The 18673-nt window shown below is 44.6% G+C and overlaps 1 protein-coding gene across 1 annotated transcript in view; it reads left to right on the top strand.

The window, feature by feature from the left end:
* LOC144114822 (ribosome biogenesis protein bop1-B) overlaps positions 1-14032 on the top strand; it is a 42791-nt gene extending 28759 nt beyond the window's left edge. Inside the window, exons 10-17 of the mRNA XM_077648806.1 lie at positions 142-211; positions 3837-3969; positions 6253-6356; positions 6584-6798; positions 8809-8986; positions 10568-10652; positions 11139-11246; positions 13826-14032. Of these exons, the coding sequence (XP_077504932.1) occupies positions 142-211; positions 3837-3969; positions 6253-6356; positions 6584-6798; positions 8809-8986; positions 10568-10652; positions 11139-11246; positions 13826-13979 (1047 nt within the window). The 3' untranslated portion in view covers positions 13980-14032. The remainder of the gene's footprint in view (positions 1-141; positions 212-3836; positions 3970-6252; positions 6357-6583; positions 6799-8808; positions 8987-10567; positions 10653-11138; positions 11247-13825) is intronic.
* Positions 14033-18673: the final 4641 nt, after the last annotated feature.

Genomic DNA, 18673 nt, shown 5'->3' on the forward strand with positions numbered 1-18673 from the left:
GTTTCAAGGCTGTGATTAGTGTGTTGTACTAGGCGACCCTCTTTGCCTGGTTGGGTTGTTTTATCTGACGGTTAAGTTCAGGCAGAGGGCCTACTTATCGTTCTTAGTACAGATGCAGCAATATTATTCTATTCTTTTTAGGTGTACGAGGGACATGCAGACTGCGTTCGAAGCCTCTCTATTGAACCTGCTGGACAATTTTTTGCTTCAGGTTGGTTAAACATTTTCTCTTGTCTGCCCCTCTTTGCAACTCATTATGAGTTGTTGGGAATGGCATTGAGCAATCTTAATTGTATTACAGTGGAATAATTGTCATGGCACCCTAATATTTCAACATGTCAGCTATGGCCCACCTTTCAGGCCATGATGATGGCATTTGTGTATATAGTACTTGTTTGGCTGACCTATAAACAGAGGTTGTTCACAAATTTTTTTTTTAACTTTGGCGATCTTGAAGATATGTATAAATTGACTATGTATGAAAGATATGTGTCCGTTTTTCATATCTTCCTCAGTAACCATGTTAAATTGAACTGCACTAACTTTGACAAAATTGGCCTAAGGACAGTTTTGTCAAAGTTAGGGCTGTCTGATTTGACATGACGTACCAACTAGCCTCAATTGTCGGTCTTTTGTTTTTAGTACCACTTGCTTCTCCACATGGCAGCTTTCGGCATTTCCCAACAGCCATAATTATAGCTATGGCTTTAACTCATTAAGGCTATATAATGAACTGTGAAACAATGAGGCCTATCAACAGCACAAATTTTAACGGGCTGACAACTGACGTTTAGTTCGTTTTTTTTTACCACAGTGGAATACTTCCTCTATCAAAGCGCCCCATACCTGTTGAGTTACACTGGTAACTGTGAAAAACTGGCAAGGGCAAACGTTATGCCATTCATGCTGCAAATGCATATAATTGAGAGATTAGTACAGTGGAACCTGCACATGTTGAACTCTTAAAAAATTCCTTCCGAGTTTGGTATAACACGTAATTTGATATAAAAGTAACATTAAATTTAACAATGTACAAATACAATGAGATGGAAAAAATGTATTTCATTGATAGCCACTTACTGCATGCAGGTTAATGAGCAAAATAGTTGTGCATTGTTGAGCAAATAATAGTGTGTTTGTTATTCGTCATTGCTTCGGAGAGAACACGTTTTTCAGTGTTATTAATCGACTCTGAACAGCTGAGACCGCAGCCTTCTATCAGCACGCAATAGCGCCAAACCATGCCAAGTGCGCGAAGCATGTCGAAGCACAGGGGCACAGGTTCTCCCAAGTCCTCATCACAGTTCGCATCAGTGTTATCCTCGTTATCCGTGACGCCGGCAATGATGTCTTCGTTCGCCAGCTTCCTCGTGGTCTTAACATTGTCGTCTGCAGACACAAAGTGGCCTGCTACTGTACCATCACAAAAAGCTCCAGGAAATTCGGACAGCTGGCTCCACAAATAATCAAGACCCCACAACGGCTTCGTCAAGCTCACACAACAAAGGATTTGCTCCATCTTCTCTGGGAAAGCAGAGACCAGAATTTGTCAGAAGCAATTCTGTGTAGTTCCATTTTTGACATCATTTGACCCGAAGGTTGATCTTTGGGTCTCTTCCATTCCTCAGATTCTGTAGGAGCCTCTTAATCAGACGTTTTGTATAAACAACCTTCACCACGCAAATTATCCCCTGGTCCAAAGGTTGAAGCACCAGCGTAGCATTCGGCAGCAGGAAGCAAAGTTCGGTGTGACTGAAACTGGCATTGTAGCAGTGGGCAGAGCAGTTGCTACACGGAGGCACACGTTGCGATCTTTGCCAACCAGGTCATCATTCCAAGATTCAGTCACTTAGCAAAAAGTTTGCTAGTCATCCACACTTTTGTCTGGACCAGTAAGTCACTGGAACCGAACATGCAATCTGCAAGCATCACAGAGACCTGCTTTTACTAATCACGAGTGGTCAAATCTTCGTCCATCCATCCATGTTGGTGGTGAACAACACTGATATTCTAGCCTTGTTAGTTTTTCCACCATAGGAATTGTCACTACACACCATTGTCTTGTTCAGAAGCATTTGCCGCATTAACACAGTTTCATCTGTGTCGAAGATATCACAGGATCGGTACCTTGCTGAGATGCACCCTTAGTTTCTTTTATCCACTTGTTCACAGTGACGGTGTCGATGGCAGGGCTCACTCCCGTGATTGCCTTGCTGACAATTTCGTGGTGTTCTTTAAAGCTCTGCAGCTGACAGGATCCAGCGTGGAAGTTGGAGCTGTTGAGAACAAAAGGAAACTCCTTTGCTTTTGCTCAGTCATGGGGCTGGAAATAAAAGTGTTCCGTTATCAAACGTCATTTGTACACAGCCACCTCAATATCTTCACACGCAACTGTACAGGCACATCTGGCACCGTGAGCACCGGGTCTCTCCTCTGTTTTAGCCCAAACATCAGCCTCATTCTTCAAAATGATGCTTAGCATGCTTCTCAAAATCTCGTACGCTCTGGCGACATCGAATTTCTTTCACCTCGTTCAACTCGCTTGATAATTCCCAGTTTCGTGAAAAGGGAGAGATTCTGCCGTTTTGCAGCTGCCATCGCGCATGCACAGACATCAAAAACCATTTAAAATTGCTGATGGCAACACGATGCACCGTATGTGCAAACCATGAGACAACGCTGCCACAACTGGCACAGCACGCCAGAAGCACGCATTTTCATTGGCGTCATCCATTGGCCGGCACGCGCTACGTAGCACCCGCATGTCCGTGCAGGAACGCTAACCTCCCAAGATGTCCTGGGAAAGCCATCTTCTTGAGTCTACCGGTGTTATCCAAAGTTCATCTATCAGGTGTGACGGCTGAATTTTGTAAGATGTAGCAGTACATTTTCCTCTGCATTCACGTTGTAGCTTTACAGTGCTCGGAGATTGCTCGATGGAAAGGATAATTTGATCTAACCAAGTTCGATATAATCTGGTTCGACTGTAATTGTATGCCAGTCCCAAAGAAGAACCAAAAATGAGTATGAAAGCAGCTGCAAGAAATAAACCTTTTTGTTAAACACTGTGCTGCTTTGTAACCTCCAGAGGTTACAAAACTCATTCAGTGAGGTTAAATCAAAAATCCACTTATTAGAATATTTCTGCGGACCCAATGATTTGGAGTGAACAAAGTTTTACTTTAGTGTTCTTTTCACTTTTCTCTTCAAAGATAATGATAGCGTGTTATGATTACAGCGTAACCAACAGGCTTTTCCCACTCGTTTTTGCTCTCCCCCACTGTTACTAGTGTAAGTTTGTGATTACTGAGTCTTCTAGCTATGCTTTGTACTTGAGGATAAGTACATGAGCATAGGTCATTTCTCTTCCCCTTCTGCACATGGTTTGACATGTAAAAACAATGTTTTTACTGTGTGCTAAGCCTATTATTCTCTGCTTGTAATTTTCTGTTAATAGTGTGATCATTTATTGCCTTTGCAAACACAGCACCCTTTTTATTTGGCTATCACATTAAATTAAATATTATCACTCTTGCCAAAATTTTCCAGGTTAAGGAATATATTGAGTTTTCATGTCTGACTTGCTCAGCTAGGTTTGTTGTGCTGATTTGAAATTCAAGTGACGTTTTGTGCCACAAAATTTTTTTTATCAGTGTTTTAACTTCGTTTTAATCAGTGGTGTAAGTTTAATTTTAAAATTGAATGCTAAAAGGAATCCAATTTGAAAATAGTGCACACCTTCAAGAACTGCTTTGAAGAATTTGCTGTAACACTTGATGCAAGCTTGAAGATGGACTGCATGTAATTCTCTCCTTATTTTTCTCCTTAAAATATAGGTAGCGATGATGGCACAGTACGTATCTGGGAGGTCCTCACTGGCCGTTGCCTGAAGACTTTCAAATTTGAGCATCCTGTTAAAGGAGTTGCTTGGTGTCCTAACCAGAGCATCTGCTTGGTTGCTGTTGCAGTGTGAGTTATTTAGTTTCCTGACATTTTGTTTGGTTCACAGTTGTTTCCTCCTTAACCTTTCTGTTTATCTGGAAGCAAAGAATCTGTGCAGTTACATTATGTTTTATGGCGAATAATTTTGTACAAGAATTACTAGAAAACACTGTTTTGTGCAGGATTTTCATTTTTGAAAAATGATGCCGAATTTTTACTAGGCATGTGCAAATAGTGAGTTTTCAGTTTGAAGCAAATACAAAGCGGGTAGTTATTTTGTTCGAATAGTTTCTAAGCGAAGCGGATAATTCTGAATCGAAGCGAATACCTAGTTCGCGACTGGAAATAAAGTACAGTCGACGACCGAAAATTCGGACGCCTGATTTTTTGGACATGCTCAATTATTTGGACTTTTTCGTGCCACCGCGACATGGCCCATAGAGCCAATGTACAAGAGCGCCTGAAATTTCGGGCACACCGCAACTGACTGCTCGATTTTTTGGACCTCATTCGCACTCGCCGCCAATACCCAGGTTGCCATATAATGTGTACAGCAGAACCTCATTACTTCAAACTGCAGGAGAGATTGAAAACTTGATGAAATAAAACGAAATTCGAGCTTAAAGAGGGCCCCTTGCAATACTGAAATTCTGCGCGAGTCGCCACATTACTCCCGCGTAGTTTCGAATTCATACGGTTCTTGAACGTCTTCCGCCGCACAAACTTTTTTAATAGCAGTCAGAGTTCACGGAACTCATCTATGCCGAGTCTTTCGTTTCGAATATGGAAAGAGGTAGCAGCGAAGCGCGTGGGAGGCATACGGCTTCACGGAGATGGTGAGCGCGGGAGGAAACGGTGGTGCATTTTAAAGCGAGGTGAGCGTACCCACGGCAAAACGCACTGCAACCCTGACTTTTCTATCGTAAAACCATAAATAACTGGCGTTTCGATGACAGGCAAGATGCCCCTCATTATACGCAAGCCACTGCAGAGTGCATATCAGCGAATACGATGCTGATTTTGGCTCTAGTCGCAAGGCCTATTGACGGAGGCCACCACCGACGGAGCGCTTGCTTCGGCTGTTTCTCGGTTCTTATTGTTTTGCCATCTTCGAGTTCTCGTTCTGGGCCCATCGTACTGAGGGCGCAATGCAGCTCCCGCAGCGGCGTGTTCGCTTTCCTGTTTAGACTGTCCCAACCTATGCGTTCATCGGCTACATGCCGAGGGTAGCACAGCCAGGCCGAGCTCATGAAAGCAGTCGGTCCCCGTCGTCTGTGCACGTGTCGCGCGGTGAAATTTAGTCATTAGGAGCTTTAAAATGTGTGCAACACAACTGACCTCTTCCTCCAGCATAATAGCAATAAGTTCGTGATTTTTTCAGTGAGGTTTGATTTTCCGGACTGCCTGATTTTTCGGTCGTTTTTGCGGTCCCTAGAGGGTCTGAAAAATCGGTCGTCGACTGTAGTAAAAAAAAAAAAAAGGCAATTTATTAGACCTAAATAGCATGAACCGAAAGGTGAGGTTTGCAGAATTCACTAAGGCAACTGAAATAAATTATGAAACCAAAAATGTTTTCAAACTTGTACTAGGCAGCGTTCAATAAGCAGCAGGTCAAAGTGCACTAAGCATCATAGCCGTAAGTTCTTACCGTGCGATTCGTTGCATGCTGCTGATCTTAAATGTAAAGGTTGCTGACAGATTTTTCGGACACTGAAATTTCAGACACGATTTATACTCAAGATTTGTGCAGCGCCAAGTTGCACATTCTACAGTGTTCAGTGTACAACCTTGTCTGAAGTTTTGGACATGTCACATATTATGTCACAATTTCTCCGACCCCATTTCGCTGCATGCAATCACATGACCGCACTACGCTCGTGTGATAGCGCTTGCATACCACTTCCGGAGGAAGCTATGGCCTGAGTTGTCCATTACACGAAAATTGAAAGATGTCAGTGAAGGCACTGCACTGTGCACAAAGCAGAAGTGGAACGCAGCACATGATCATATACCATGGGGGAGGGGAGGGCCACCTAATCTTCAACTCTTCCCTGTTCTATGAGTACAGCCCAGTGCCCAGTATGGCGGCATCGTTCAACCTCTTTTTGAAACGGTGTATATTAAACGCTGGATGTGCAGTTATGTCATATCTACTGCTCTGCATGGGTTCATGGGAATTCCACTGCCCTTGCTGTTCAGCAGTCTGCATGCATACAAAGAGAGGCTTTATGAGGGATGAAAACTTCAAGACAAGAAATGGAGTTGATGAAGCATCTTTCTTTTTTTTTCTCTCTCTCTTTCATTTTTCAGGGAAAAGATTGTACATGTCATCAATCCAGGCGTCGGTGACAAACTGGTGTTGAGTAATACCGACACCGTTCTTTCATCGCTTCCAGAAGAAACTAGCCCCTCTGGTGAGTTTTGCCAACACCCATAGGCATGTGATTATTGTGCTAGTAAAGATCCCTGCGGACATTGCTATGGGACTTTATTAGTGAGAATAGGCAAATTCTGAAGGTAGTTACACTATCGAGTGTTTATTTGCAGAGGTATGGAAGAATTAGATGCCACATTTAGGTTTTGACTATTTTTTTATATGTTTAGATGTGGGTTTTTAATACGTCTCTATGTCGGTTTGCAGAGGGTGCCAAGTTCACAGCAGCCAACTGGGAAGTAGCGTCACCAACTTCAAAAGAATACAGCAGCAAAGGGTTGCGACTGAGTGTGGTGCATCGGCACACCGTGTCACAAGTGACTTGGCACGCAAAGGGAGACTACTTCGCTGTTGTGCTAACAGGTGGCAGTGGTGGTGAAAGTGGTGTTGTGATCCACCAACTGTCCCACAGAAGATCCCAGGTTAGACAAGTTGCTTTCATTCTTCCATGCGCAATTTTTTGGTTTAATTGTATATAGAACTACACTATGGTTAAGGCTCCTTGTTTCCCGCAATTCCACAAAAAATCTTAGATTTTAGTATTTTTCGGGGAATTTTGCCACATATGCTTTCTTTGATAATATGTATTGTGTTTACGGACATTAATAGGAATAACAAAGTGGTGAGAATGGATTCATTTAATTGTTTGAATGCTCTTGAAACATATAATCTGGTAACGAAGTTCTGCTGGTGCCCTGATACGCTTACTCCCCCATATGCTCAGGCAAGCTAGTGTGCCAAGTGCTGCTGTTCTGGCATCAAGGCAGCCACATGCTTTAATGGATGAGTCTCGATACTGGTACCTGTTGAGAGCAATATTACCGTATTTGCACTTATATTATGAAACTTCTTTTTTTTCTCTAGTGGTCTGTTTCAGAAAGCACCTCTCATTATATCTGAACCAAACTGCTATTTTTAGATACCCGCAGTAAGCTCACCCACTAGGCTCCTTAGCTGCAAGAAAAACCCAACATCTCAACAACCTTGGGTCCCGCGCAGCGCGCGACCGCATCAGTGCAAAAAGCTGCATGTGTTAATACACAGGAGGCTTCCCATGGAGTATTGCAGACTCTTTGTTCTCACTTCACTGAATTAAACATTTTCTGCTGCAGAAAATTAGGGGCCTTAACTATGGTATGCATGCTAATCCTGCAGCATGATGCTATCATGAAAACCTGCTTTAAAGAAATAGAAAGGGACTCAAAACTTTTCTGAGCTAGGCATAAAGCAGCGTGCATTCCAATACCTAAACAAGCTTTAGGGTTTTAAATGGCCTCTCAACTTTATTTGCCCACTTCTCTGTGGGTGTGTGCACATGCATGCGTGGGCATGCTGCTTTCAGCAGCCCTCACCATCCTTCGTTGCATTATCATGCCAAGGAAAGCAAAACACGGTCAGAAGTGCACTCTGAAAAAAAAAAAAAAAACGTACAACATGGTGTCATATAACTGGCCAGCCTTTAGGGACACTGCACACGTGGTGCCTCGTAGCTTCCATCTAGCAGTGAGGAGAGGAGGCAGTCATGTACAGTTACATGCGCATATGCTATATTTTTTTTTAAATACTAATTTTAGTTGCACCAGTATTCTTTTCTACAAAAGGGCAGTGTTTGTAAATTGAACAACACTCCTAGGCAGTTCTGTGAATTCAGGAACCTTTCATTTTAAGCTCATCCTTTATGGTTTGAAATTTGCCTACATTGGCACATTACCACATACATACAGCAGCTCATTGTGATGGATCTTACCACCATTGGCACTGTTGGCTATGTTGCAAGAGCATCTTGACATGGACATAGTTCTGGCCTTGGCTAAGGTATTTTAACTTGAAGCTGAGATAAGTTGATATCTTTCTAAAGGGTATTCTTTGCTAGCCCTTGCAGGTGCCTTAGAGCCCATAATGGGCATATAGGCTTAACGCCATGGCGCTAAAATTGTTCAAGTTACTGAAACTTGCATCTTGCTGGAAATCATTAAATTTTTTTCAAATTTTTATGGCTCCTGACACATAGTTCACGAGGGATTTTAGAGCTGTTAGAAACTTGTGGAAGGGAAATTTAAGTGAAGTTTGCTGTACAGGTGCCCACTAAAGTTTTAAGAGTGCAAAAATCATGAAAAGGCTTAATTGCTTCGCAGTCTAAGCATGCAGTCACAAAATTTTTCCTTTTCCCTGCGTGACCTGCACTGAGCACTCCTCAGTGTCAGGCCGCAGCTTCAAGCAGCAAGGAAATTCACCTTTTTGATCGGTTCTATATTCTGAAAACTTTTGTGGGCTCCGGCACATATTAGTGTTACGAATTACGAAAACTGCACATGTAGAGGTGTACCTGGTTGGAATTACAAGTATCACTAGCGCATGCCAGCTGAGCTTTCAGTGAGAGGTGGCTAATTGAAGCAGGTAGCAGCTATTTTCTGAGTTCTGTCTCTTTGCAGGCACCTTTTTCCAAATTGAAAGGGACTGTTTCACGGGTGCTGTTCCATCCGATGCGGCCCTACTTTTTTGTGGCAATGCAGCGGTTTGTGCGTGTCTACAACCTGCTTAAGCAGGAGCTATCCAAGAAACTTATCTCCAACTGCAAATGGATATCGAGCATTGCTGTCCACCCCAAAGGTGAGCACCCCTCCTGTTATTTCACTTGTGGGCTTGAGTGTGCACTTCGCTGGGTTCGCGTCAGTTTAAAATGAATCTCACTTGCATGCACGAAAGCGCTTTGGTTGATACAGTTATACCTGGTGATAGTGAAAGCTTGAGACAACAAAATTCTTGTTGCAGTGAAACACTGTACAACTTCAGTAATTGAACACCTATTAATGGATCTCTGTGTTCAAGGATGGCTATAAAATCCTTGCATTATGTAAAGTACAGGTACTGAGCACTCATGCCGTGTACGAGACCTCTAAAGCGAGCTGATAATTTACAATACATTTTTAAAAATTCCCATTTTCGCACCTCATGGTGACTACTGGTCCCAGGCTTTGGCGTGGAACCTGGCATACGACGCCATGTTGTGCATGTGACGTCAGCAGCTGGGGGTTATCATTGGTTTGCTGAGTCAACTCTTTTAGGCGTCATGCAGCCACTCTCTTTTAGGCGTCATGCAGTCACTTCGTTGAGTAAAGGAAGTTCTGCCTCCTGGGGAATTCCCGTGCTCGACAGCAGATGGCGGAGGTAGCAGAGGGGCTGAGTGGGTGGGGCCGGCAGAGGGGCCATGAACATGTGGATATCGTACTTCCTGGATGGAACAGACACTGGCACGAGGCGTGTACTACCCGTGGTTCACCTGAAACTACATTAAACACTGCAAATGGGTTGGCTCCACATATAGGTCAACCCACCAATTTCAGGTGGTTGTTTTGGGGGAAATAAACATCTACTTATATGTGGCAATGTACAGTAAACGTGTGCTTTCAGGTAAAAGCTTACATGCAAGTTTTTTATTATTGTTTTATTTTCTGTTGCCTAGTAGCTGCACAACATGGTGGCTCCAGTGGTCATCTTTGATTTCATTGGCATCGGTTATTGCCTGCTTCATTTCGGAATCCAAATGTGCAAAAGCAGCTATTTTCAAAGCAAATTGATAGTTGTCACTGGTGGTTCCTCTTTGACCATCTTTTATAAACCTGAAACTGCTAGTAACGCAAATTGTATGACTGCAACACACAAAATGAGCAAATGGATAAAGAGACATGACGAAGTTTCTAACTGCCTTTGGAAATCGTTATAGAGAACTCCCATCGGCTCCAAATCCCATTCGGAATCCTGAACCTCATTCACTTTAGATGTAATTTCAGTGTGCATGTCTGCTATATAGTGGCTTGACAGTAGCATCCACAGCCTATGCACATTTTCTTGTGCAGTTGTATATGAAAATTGGGGAACAAAACTGTTTATTAAAAGGCAAGCAATATATTTTGTGTTTTATGTTAGATGGTCATATGTTTTGAGCAAAACTGTGCAAGGTTTCAAATGATTGTGCGGGAGAAAAAGCTTTAATGCGCCTCGATATTAAGACAGTGGCCAGAGTTTTGTTCCTACATGAGGCAAACATTTAATGATAGGAAAGTAATTTTATGAGCGGCATAGTTTGCCAGATCTCACTACTACCTGTAGGTGCATTGGTACTACATTTGTTCTTTGGGAGAATATTTCAATTGCTGCATCTTACAAATGTTGACTGCACATCTTTCCCAGGTGACAATGTCATTACTGGCAGCTTTGAGAACAGACTGACTTGGTTCGACATGGACCTTTCGGTCAAGCCCTACAAAACTCTACGGTAAGAATCACTTTATGAGACAACGTTGCTAGCATGGGAACCATAACAGTGAAATAGTGATGGGATCATGAGGAGATATTCATGTAGGAATATGGTGTAAGAAAGAGATAGAAATATATTGTATTATACTTTTATTTGCTGTAACCCTTATGTATGTAATGAACCTTCATTCAACAGAATTCATGATATAGTGAAATTTTTTGCCTCCAGATGTGTTTTCCTTTTAGGTAGCTTTGTGACTTATCTAAAATGATGCATTTGCCATATCTCCGAACACTATTCTCTAAATCTAAGTAAAGTAGACTTAGTATGCCTTTTTAGTGTCCCTTGAAACCTCCGAAATTTCTGGTCTAGGCCTTCAGGTTTGAAAATATGTGTACTCCACTGGTATGCAAGAATTCTTAACATTCAGTATTGAATACAAGTGCAGGCTGTAAGAAATTGTTGGTATTATGCCAACACCACCATCTGTTATGCTGTCTGCAGGCACCACAAAGGAGCTATACGGCAAGTTGCCTTTCACCGGAGGTATCCACTCTTCGCTTCAGCATCAGATGATGGCACTGTAATCATCAGCCACGGCATGGTGTACAGGCAAGTTTTAATATTTGCACATGCTGTGCCTAGTGTTTTCATGACAAATTAGTAGCCGAGATGTACTAACAGTGCCAATCTGCTAGTCAAGATCAGGTGCACAAATCATGTTTTAAAGGGACACTGAGGAGAAATTGAGGTTGGCTTGTATCGTTAGAATACCAGCTCCTGATCACAAAAACGCCACTCTTACTGAAAACAAAGCTCTTGTAAGGTAGAAAATAGCAAGAACCAAAATACAGGTATCGCCGCCACAGGCCAATCTCGCAAGTACAAGCGTGGTGACGTCGTAGGACAAGAGGCGCCACCTTGGAGGAATTTTTCTTACTCCTTAGAGGCCGCAAATCTCTGAGGCTGACAAAGGAAAGGAAAGAAGGCTGACAAAGACAACCTGAATGTTGGAAGCAAAGAAAACCGATGCCTGGTGGTGCCACAGGCGGCCAGGAGAGTTTCGGTTTGTTATGGCACTTCGCGTCTATGAGCTTTGTGTGCCCCATGGTTTTGTTTTTGACGCGCCTCGGTTTACAAGCGCCGAACGGCAGAGGAACTCCAAATGCCGCTTCAAGTGCTAGTTAACCTTTGAAGGAGCCTGTTAAGGCTGGTCAGATGATCGCCACAGTCGATGAAAAACTATGATGGCACGATGGTCAGTGATCTTACAAGGCAGTTCGCATATAAAGAGCACTTGTGTCTTCGTACGCTTGCCCGGCGAAACGTTCCCGGCTGTGCCAGTCAACTTCCAACTATTCAACGGAAATCGTTTATTAGGAACAGGAGACAAGATACAAGGCAGTTAAGAAAAAAAATTGCTGGTGGCCTAGCTCTGTTAGGCCAGGATATCCGTAGCGAAAGCGCGGAGACTTCTACATCGGAAGAGTGCATTCACTAGATGCGCTTTTATTCACGCTGAAAGCTTGAGCCATAGTGGCAGAGTGGTAGCGTCTCCGCCTCAAGCACTCAAGGCCCTGGTTCGATTCCGAGCCTCGCCACAGGTTTTTTTTTTTTTTTTTTTTTTCAGTGAGAGTGTGTGTGTGTGGGGGGGGTTCGGTAGCTCCCATAGATGCCGGCACCGAATACGTTGGTTAGCGGTTAAGCGCAGGCTCTGTTAAGGTGCACTTATACTCCGGCGAACGCACGCTCGCGTGCGCGCTGCACGGCGACGTCACGTCGGCCAAAGCGAGACCCTCTATACTCCAACTGCGCTTGACCACCAACGCGTTCGGTGGCTTCGGCACACTCTGACCGCACTGGCGGAGGCTTGGAGCACGTCTCTATTATGCGCCGAGTGCGCCAGCCGCCGCCGACTCAGCCAGACCGGTTCGGCTCCGCGGCGAGGCGCGCGTTGTGACCTCATGTGCCTCCTCGGAGCACCGCCACGGCGAAATCGCAAGTTCGCGGCCAGTAAAGCTTTCACTTTAAAAGAGATTTGGAACCTGCAGAGAGCATGACTCTGCTCTCCTGCAATGCGTTTGTTTGCAGGTCTATTCAATAGCTTCGGCAGTTGGGCGGAGCTGTTCTATTCGAGCTCTTGGCTAATTTAATCCATTCACAGTGCACATCTGAAGGTACATGCAAGTGGGCGAGAGAACCCAATCCAGTGGACCCCGTACCTCCGGAAACGCGCGGAACCCGTTGAAGCGTCGTGCGTCGGTTTTATTTTAAAGCCACCAACTTTAAACGCGAGCGCCCTTGAGCACCCACCCGTTTTCTGTTTAAAAAAAAAAAAAAAATTACCTGGCCCTTGCAACCGTGAGAAACTTCCTCGACGCCGCCTGCTGCACCCTGCAACAGCACCTTTCAAGGCATCACAATCCATTGGCCCCAAAGCCTCGGCCAGCCTCCGATGGGCGCGACGTGCCGACCTTGTCCTCGCCGCTTGCGACTGCCCGCACTGGGGTTAAGGTATTTAATTAGCAATGGCTGCTCACTGAGGAAGGGGGAAATGACCCGCCGGCGCCTAACCTACCGTGCTCCCTCAAAAGCATCGCAAGCTCTGTGGGGCTGAGGTCACTGAAATGCAGGCCGGAGTTTTTGCGAGAACTTCGTTGGCAGGTTCGGGAACAGGATCTATCGTAACGCTGGCAGGACGGCAGTGCAAACGTAAATGATGCGACCCCTGATAGATGCCCTCAACGTGCGGCGGCGGTACTTTCATTTCGGCTGCTGCTAGACCGCATCGCTAGCTGCCAGAAATCACGGAGTCTGCGTTTACGTCATGTTTCACGTCACTCTGTCCTGTGACGTCATAAGAGTGCGCCGAGTTTGAATCGGATTGAGGGAAAAACTTTTTCAATTTCGAATCAAAGTTTCTTTGAAATAAATGCATCTTTCGCGCCTGGACTAGCAGCAACAAAGCCATGAATTATCGAATTATCAGATTTTGCTAACAAAAAAAATCATTAGAGTTCTCCTCACTGTCCCTTTAATCACCAAGTGAGGCACTGTTGCTTTGCTGAGTTGAAAGGAGAGTTTACTTACAAAGCTTGTTATGGTTTTTGCCTGCAATGTGAAGGCCTATTTCATAATTGACGCCAAAAGCCATTGTGCATCCTGTAACTGATATCAGTTTTTATTTACAGCGATCTCATGCAGAACCCCTTGATAGTGCCTGTCAAGATTCTTCGTGGCCACACAGTTCAGAAGAGCATGGGAGTCCTTGATTGTGCTTTCCATACGCAGCAGCCGTGGATTATTACTGCTGGAGCTGATGGGACATTGCGCCTTTTTAGTTGATGGGCAGGCGTTGCATTTGACCCCTTGAATAAAAGGTTGTACATAGTGAAAAACATCTACTGTGATCACATTTGCACCTCTTTAAGGTGTTGGTGAACAACTTTCGATCAGAAATGTTATCTACTCTTCTTCAAGATGCTTTTCAAAAGAGGTTGCCCCGCAAGAATCTTGAAAAAAAAAATATTAAGTGCGAAACGTTGCCAACTCTGCACACACTGTGCTATGCCACAGTGAACCGTTTCATGGATGCTGTCTTTTGCAGATGGTCACTACACTTCCTTGCCACATATCTTTAACTTATTGCAGAGAATGCATTAGAGTCATTTGTACTGGCAAGAACCCCACTCCAAGATCTTCTCAACTGTGGTCTATTTAGCAACAAGCAGCAAATCGTCAGGTAATTTAGATAATTTGGGCAATTCGAATGTCACCTTTTTGTGCATTTGTGGGGTGCACTCCCACACATCCTTAGAGCGTGTGGGTGTTATGGTCTCGGTCTCAGAGGAGATGCCCTCGACTTAGCGTGGCAAGCTCAGCTAGAAACCAGCTACCAAGGGACAAGGGAAGTGGTTGTTTGGTGCCCAGCTTTCACCGGTCGCATGCTCGGAGGTTCACGAACAAAACAAACTTTATACAGCAAAGAGACGATACAGAGGATTTCACAATCGCTCGTACGAGCACATACAAAGTGATTAACAATACAATGTGACTCGTGCAAAGTGACATTTGAGAGAAACTACAATACAAAAAAAGCCTTGCACCAAAAGTGCACTAAGAGGGACAAACAAAAGACAATTTGTTCAGCGGGCACTGCGGCAGTCCGACTACCAGAGGATCACGACGGAGCCGTCCCGCAGGCTGGTGCACGCTGCTTTGCTGGTTCATGGCTGGGCGAGTGGTGTTGATCCAGGAGTCCAGCGGGAGCGCTTCTCTGAAGCTTAAACGGCGGCTCGGGCTGACTGACAGCGGTCAACGCCCTTCATTTAGAGGCGCACTCTGCGTCTGTTCGTTCTTCGCGCCAAGGTAGGCATACACATACAGCAGCAACTGCACAATTTCCTTCTCATTCTCGTGCCGGGCGTGCGTCCCCATTGGTTAGGCGCGGAGACTGGCTTCCAGAACCTTCCAGTTCTTGCGATGTGCCACCGCCGGCGCGCGAGCAAAGTGGAGAGGGCATTTCTCAGCACTCTCAAGGCTACGCCCTCTCCATCGGTATAGAGTATAATTTACTTCAACCTTCTCGATTCTTCAGTGGCACGCATGGACATGCTTCCTTTGGGACCTCGCCGGTAGCAAATTGGAGAGGACCGCAACACACAGGTTACGCACTCTCCGGGATTTCTCTCTCCACTGTTCTAACGGCGCGCACTGGCGAGATTGCTTCCGCACTGCACCGGTTTTCCCGAATATGCGCCGAATTTTGTTACACCAAGAGAAATTGGAGTACAGTTCTCAGCTGCTCTCTATCAGGAGCCGACATCGTCCCAACTAGTTATATATATTCACAGCTCCAGGCTGTGGCCAGCCTGACTCCAACGTCACGCGAGGCTAACTCCACCCTCTCATCCATTAGCACCTCCACTGCCGACGCTCTACTGCACTCGACTGTGTGCCCTCTGGTTCGCAACAAACTCCCCTTCTTGCCTTACTTTCATCCCGGATGACAATGATGAACATGTTGGCTACCTTTTGAATGGGTGGGTGTCCAGCCAAAAAGTACAAAGAAGCAACACTATGTTTCTCAGCTTTGGTCACGCTGTGTGTTGCGCACCTCCTGATCGATTTTTGTGCTGAATGGATTTTTTGCTATGGTGGTTGATTAATTTTAAGATAGCTCAGGAAGCGAGTCTCACAGTTCGAAAAGGGGTTTCGAAGGTGATGCCTTTCGAAGCGAGGGTGTTTAGCTCTACTGCATCTCTCTAGGTTTGTGCAAAGTCCTTGAAACTTCCAGCTCTGCGTGGCAGGCTCGTGCATCTTTCGGATCAGCAGCCGAGCACCATAACCACCGAACAACTGTGGCATGGGCTATGATCGAGTGAAAGAAGGCACAGCTAGCTGGAGGCAGTCCACTGTGGTAGTGATCGTTGCTGGTTGCGCTATTGGGTGGTGTGTGGGGTTTAAGGTGTGAAGAGGGTCTTGGAAAAAAAATTTATAAATGTAGTCACAATTATGAAATCTTCAAGGAGCATGTATTTTTGCGTGCTGATTCCATATATGTTATTTAATTTTATGTGCAACAAGTCACAAACACGAAGATAAATTTGTAGTGCTGTTACATAAGTGACAACTTCTATGACAGGCAGGATGATAATTTTACCCCTACTGCATTGGCTTGATGTCAAGAGTGGCATGCATTATACCAAGTTCCCTGCGGCGAAACTTATTTAAAGCTCTCGGTAGAAAGTTACGAAACATCATTATAGGTGCGCAATGTGTTTTTTTAGATAAAATCAAGATACATATTTGCAGTCAGCACACAAACATACATATTCTCTGATGTTTTCATAATTGTGAATACATTACTGAAATTTTTTTTTCTAGGTTCAGCTTTCCACCAGGACACCAGAGTGGAGGGATCTGAATTCATTTGGATCACCTGGGGTCTTCTTACGTGTGCTGATATCGCACAGCCTGCGGGCGTTATTGCATTTCACCTCCGTCGAAATGTGGCCGCCACGGCTGGGTTTGATCCGCGACCTTGGGATGAGCAGCCAACGCCACAGAGCTACAGCGGCGGGTAGTTAGGCATGTTGCACTTCTGTCCTGCGTAATTAATATGTATAGTCATCTGTCTCTTTGATGCCCCTTGCAAATCTCGCGCAGCATGTGATGCACAATAACAGTTAAGTGAACTCATTAATTCGAAGTCACAAATATGGCAAAAGAGCTTGGTACCGAAGGAATTTTTAGATATGCAAAGTACGAAATTTCTGATAATGTAGAATTGGCTAGCTTTATTTTGCAACACAAACTCCGCCATTCTGACCAAGCGCCAGGGTTGGGCACGATGCTTCAAAAATATGTCTTAGATACTGATACCTGATACCATCAAAAATAGTATTTCAAATACCAACCGAAATTTATTTCTGATACAGACACTTGATACCGTGTCGTCGATGCTTCGATACATCACAGAAATTCAGTAATAATAAAGCTGTTAGTATTATGAGGTAAGTTAAGAAATTTCTCTGTGATTTCACGAATTTTTAGCGTATTCGATATATCGCAGTTTTTGAAGGGGTTTAAATGAATCCAGCCGCACGGATTTCTTTGAGCTCAAATTTCTTTACACTCTGCTGTTGGCGCAACATGCTTCATTGGAGCTTTAGCATTGAACTCAAGCAGTGGTGACATTCAAACCATCGCTTCCATAAACAGCTTAGCAAAATCTTTGTTTTAAGCTAATTATTTCATCCATCCGAAACGATCATGAGCACTTCACTACATACAAATAAACTTGAAACTTTTCTGTGGCGTTGTTCATTTGTTACTGAAATATTTACCGGGTTACTGGTAAATGTAAATGGCTGAAAATTTTTATTAGACAAAACACATCTTGCCAATCTCTGTTATTTAGAAGTTGCCTCCACTTACCAGTATTGAGCATAACAGCATTTGCTCAAGCCGCTAGTCCGAAAGAGCCACACGATGCCGCCGGGGTGTAAGCGATGCACAGGAAAAGAGCCTCTCTATACAGGAGCAGCCGAGCACATTGCCGTGTTTTAATTTATGAAGGTGCTTTTTATCAACGGATAAGACAGAAGCATAGCTACGCCGACTCGAGGATCCTGGAGGCATAGCTAAGAAGGTCAAGTTTTACTAGCGCCTCTTGAGAACTACGACTTGTTGTAACGCTTGCTTCTCCAAGCGAAAGGAATGCATCAGCTGACGCATTTGATGCTGCCGGCGCTTATGACCCCAGTGGCTCGCGTGTGGAAGAGTGTGACTTATATCGCGCTGGCAATGGCTACAACAAGTGTTTTGTAAGCTCCTGAGCATGACAGCAAAAGTCCTCCATATCTGTTGGCAACCACTGCAACTTGGAATATGGGTGCTGTTTTATCACAAAGGTGAACCTGTCTCCTCTGTCAAACAACGAAAGAAGATGGACCGGGCCAACGGCATTGGCCTCGTCTCTTCCCAATTCCACTCCATCCTTTTTTTTAGTGTGCTACCAGTGAGTGCTGCCTGTCCAAACTCACTGCAGTCTCAAAATCTGTGGCACATTTTTTTTCTTCAGTAATGAGGATTGTTAAAATACACGATACACTAAAAAAATTGGAGGGAATACTTAAGCTTCGCCTTAAGGGTATGATGCAATAGCGTTTGTGAGTTGATGCTCATATATATGCGGAATTGGTCATTCTCGACTTTACATTAATAGGTCCCTGGGAGTTCATACCACTCCTGGCGCAGTACTGCAACAGTTAAGTGATGCGCCACTGCCATGCGATGGCCTGCAGGTGCTGCCACCAGTGGGGCTTGTGCGACCCAGGTACCTTTCACGACCAATCATTAACTGTCACGTGCTATGGTCGTCAGTTTGCCCACAGTCAGGATTGGTGGACAGGTTGTGTCGTCACCACAAGGTCACGTGACGTAGGTGGCCCGCCTAGGTTGCTTCTCCGGGGATTTTTCACTCACAGCGCCGTCCACGACATTGGGTTTTCTGCAGAACGGGAGTCTTAACGCTA

This window comes from Amblyomma americanum, chromosome 1, assembly GCF_052857255.1.
Source record: "Amblyomma americanum isolate KBUSLIRL-KWMA chromosome 1, ASM5285725v1, whole genome shotgun sequence".
NCBI classification, from domain to species: domain Eukaryota; kingdom Metazoa; phylum Arthropoda; class Arachnida; order Ixodida; family Ixodidae; genus Amblyomma; species Amblyomma americanum.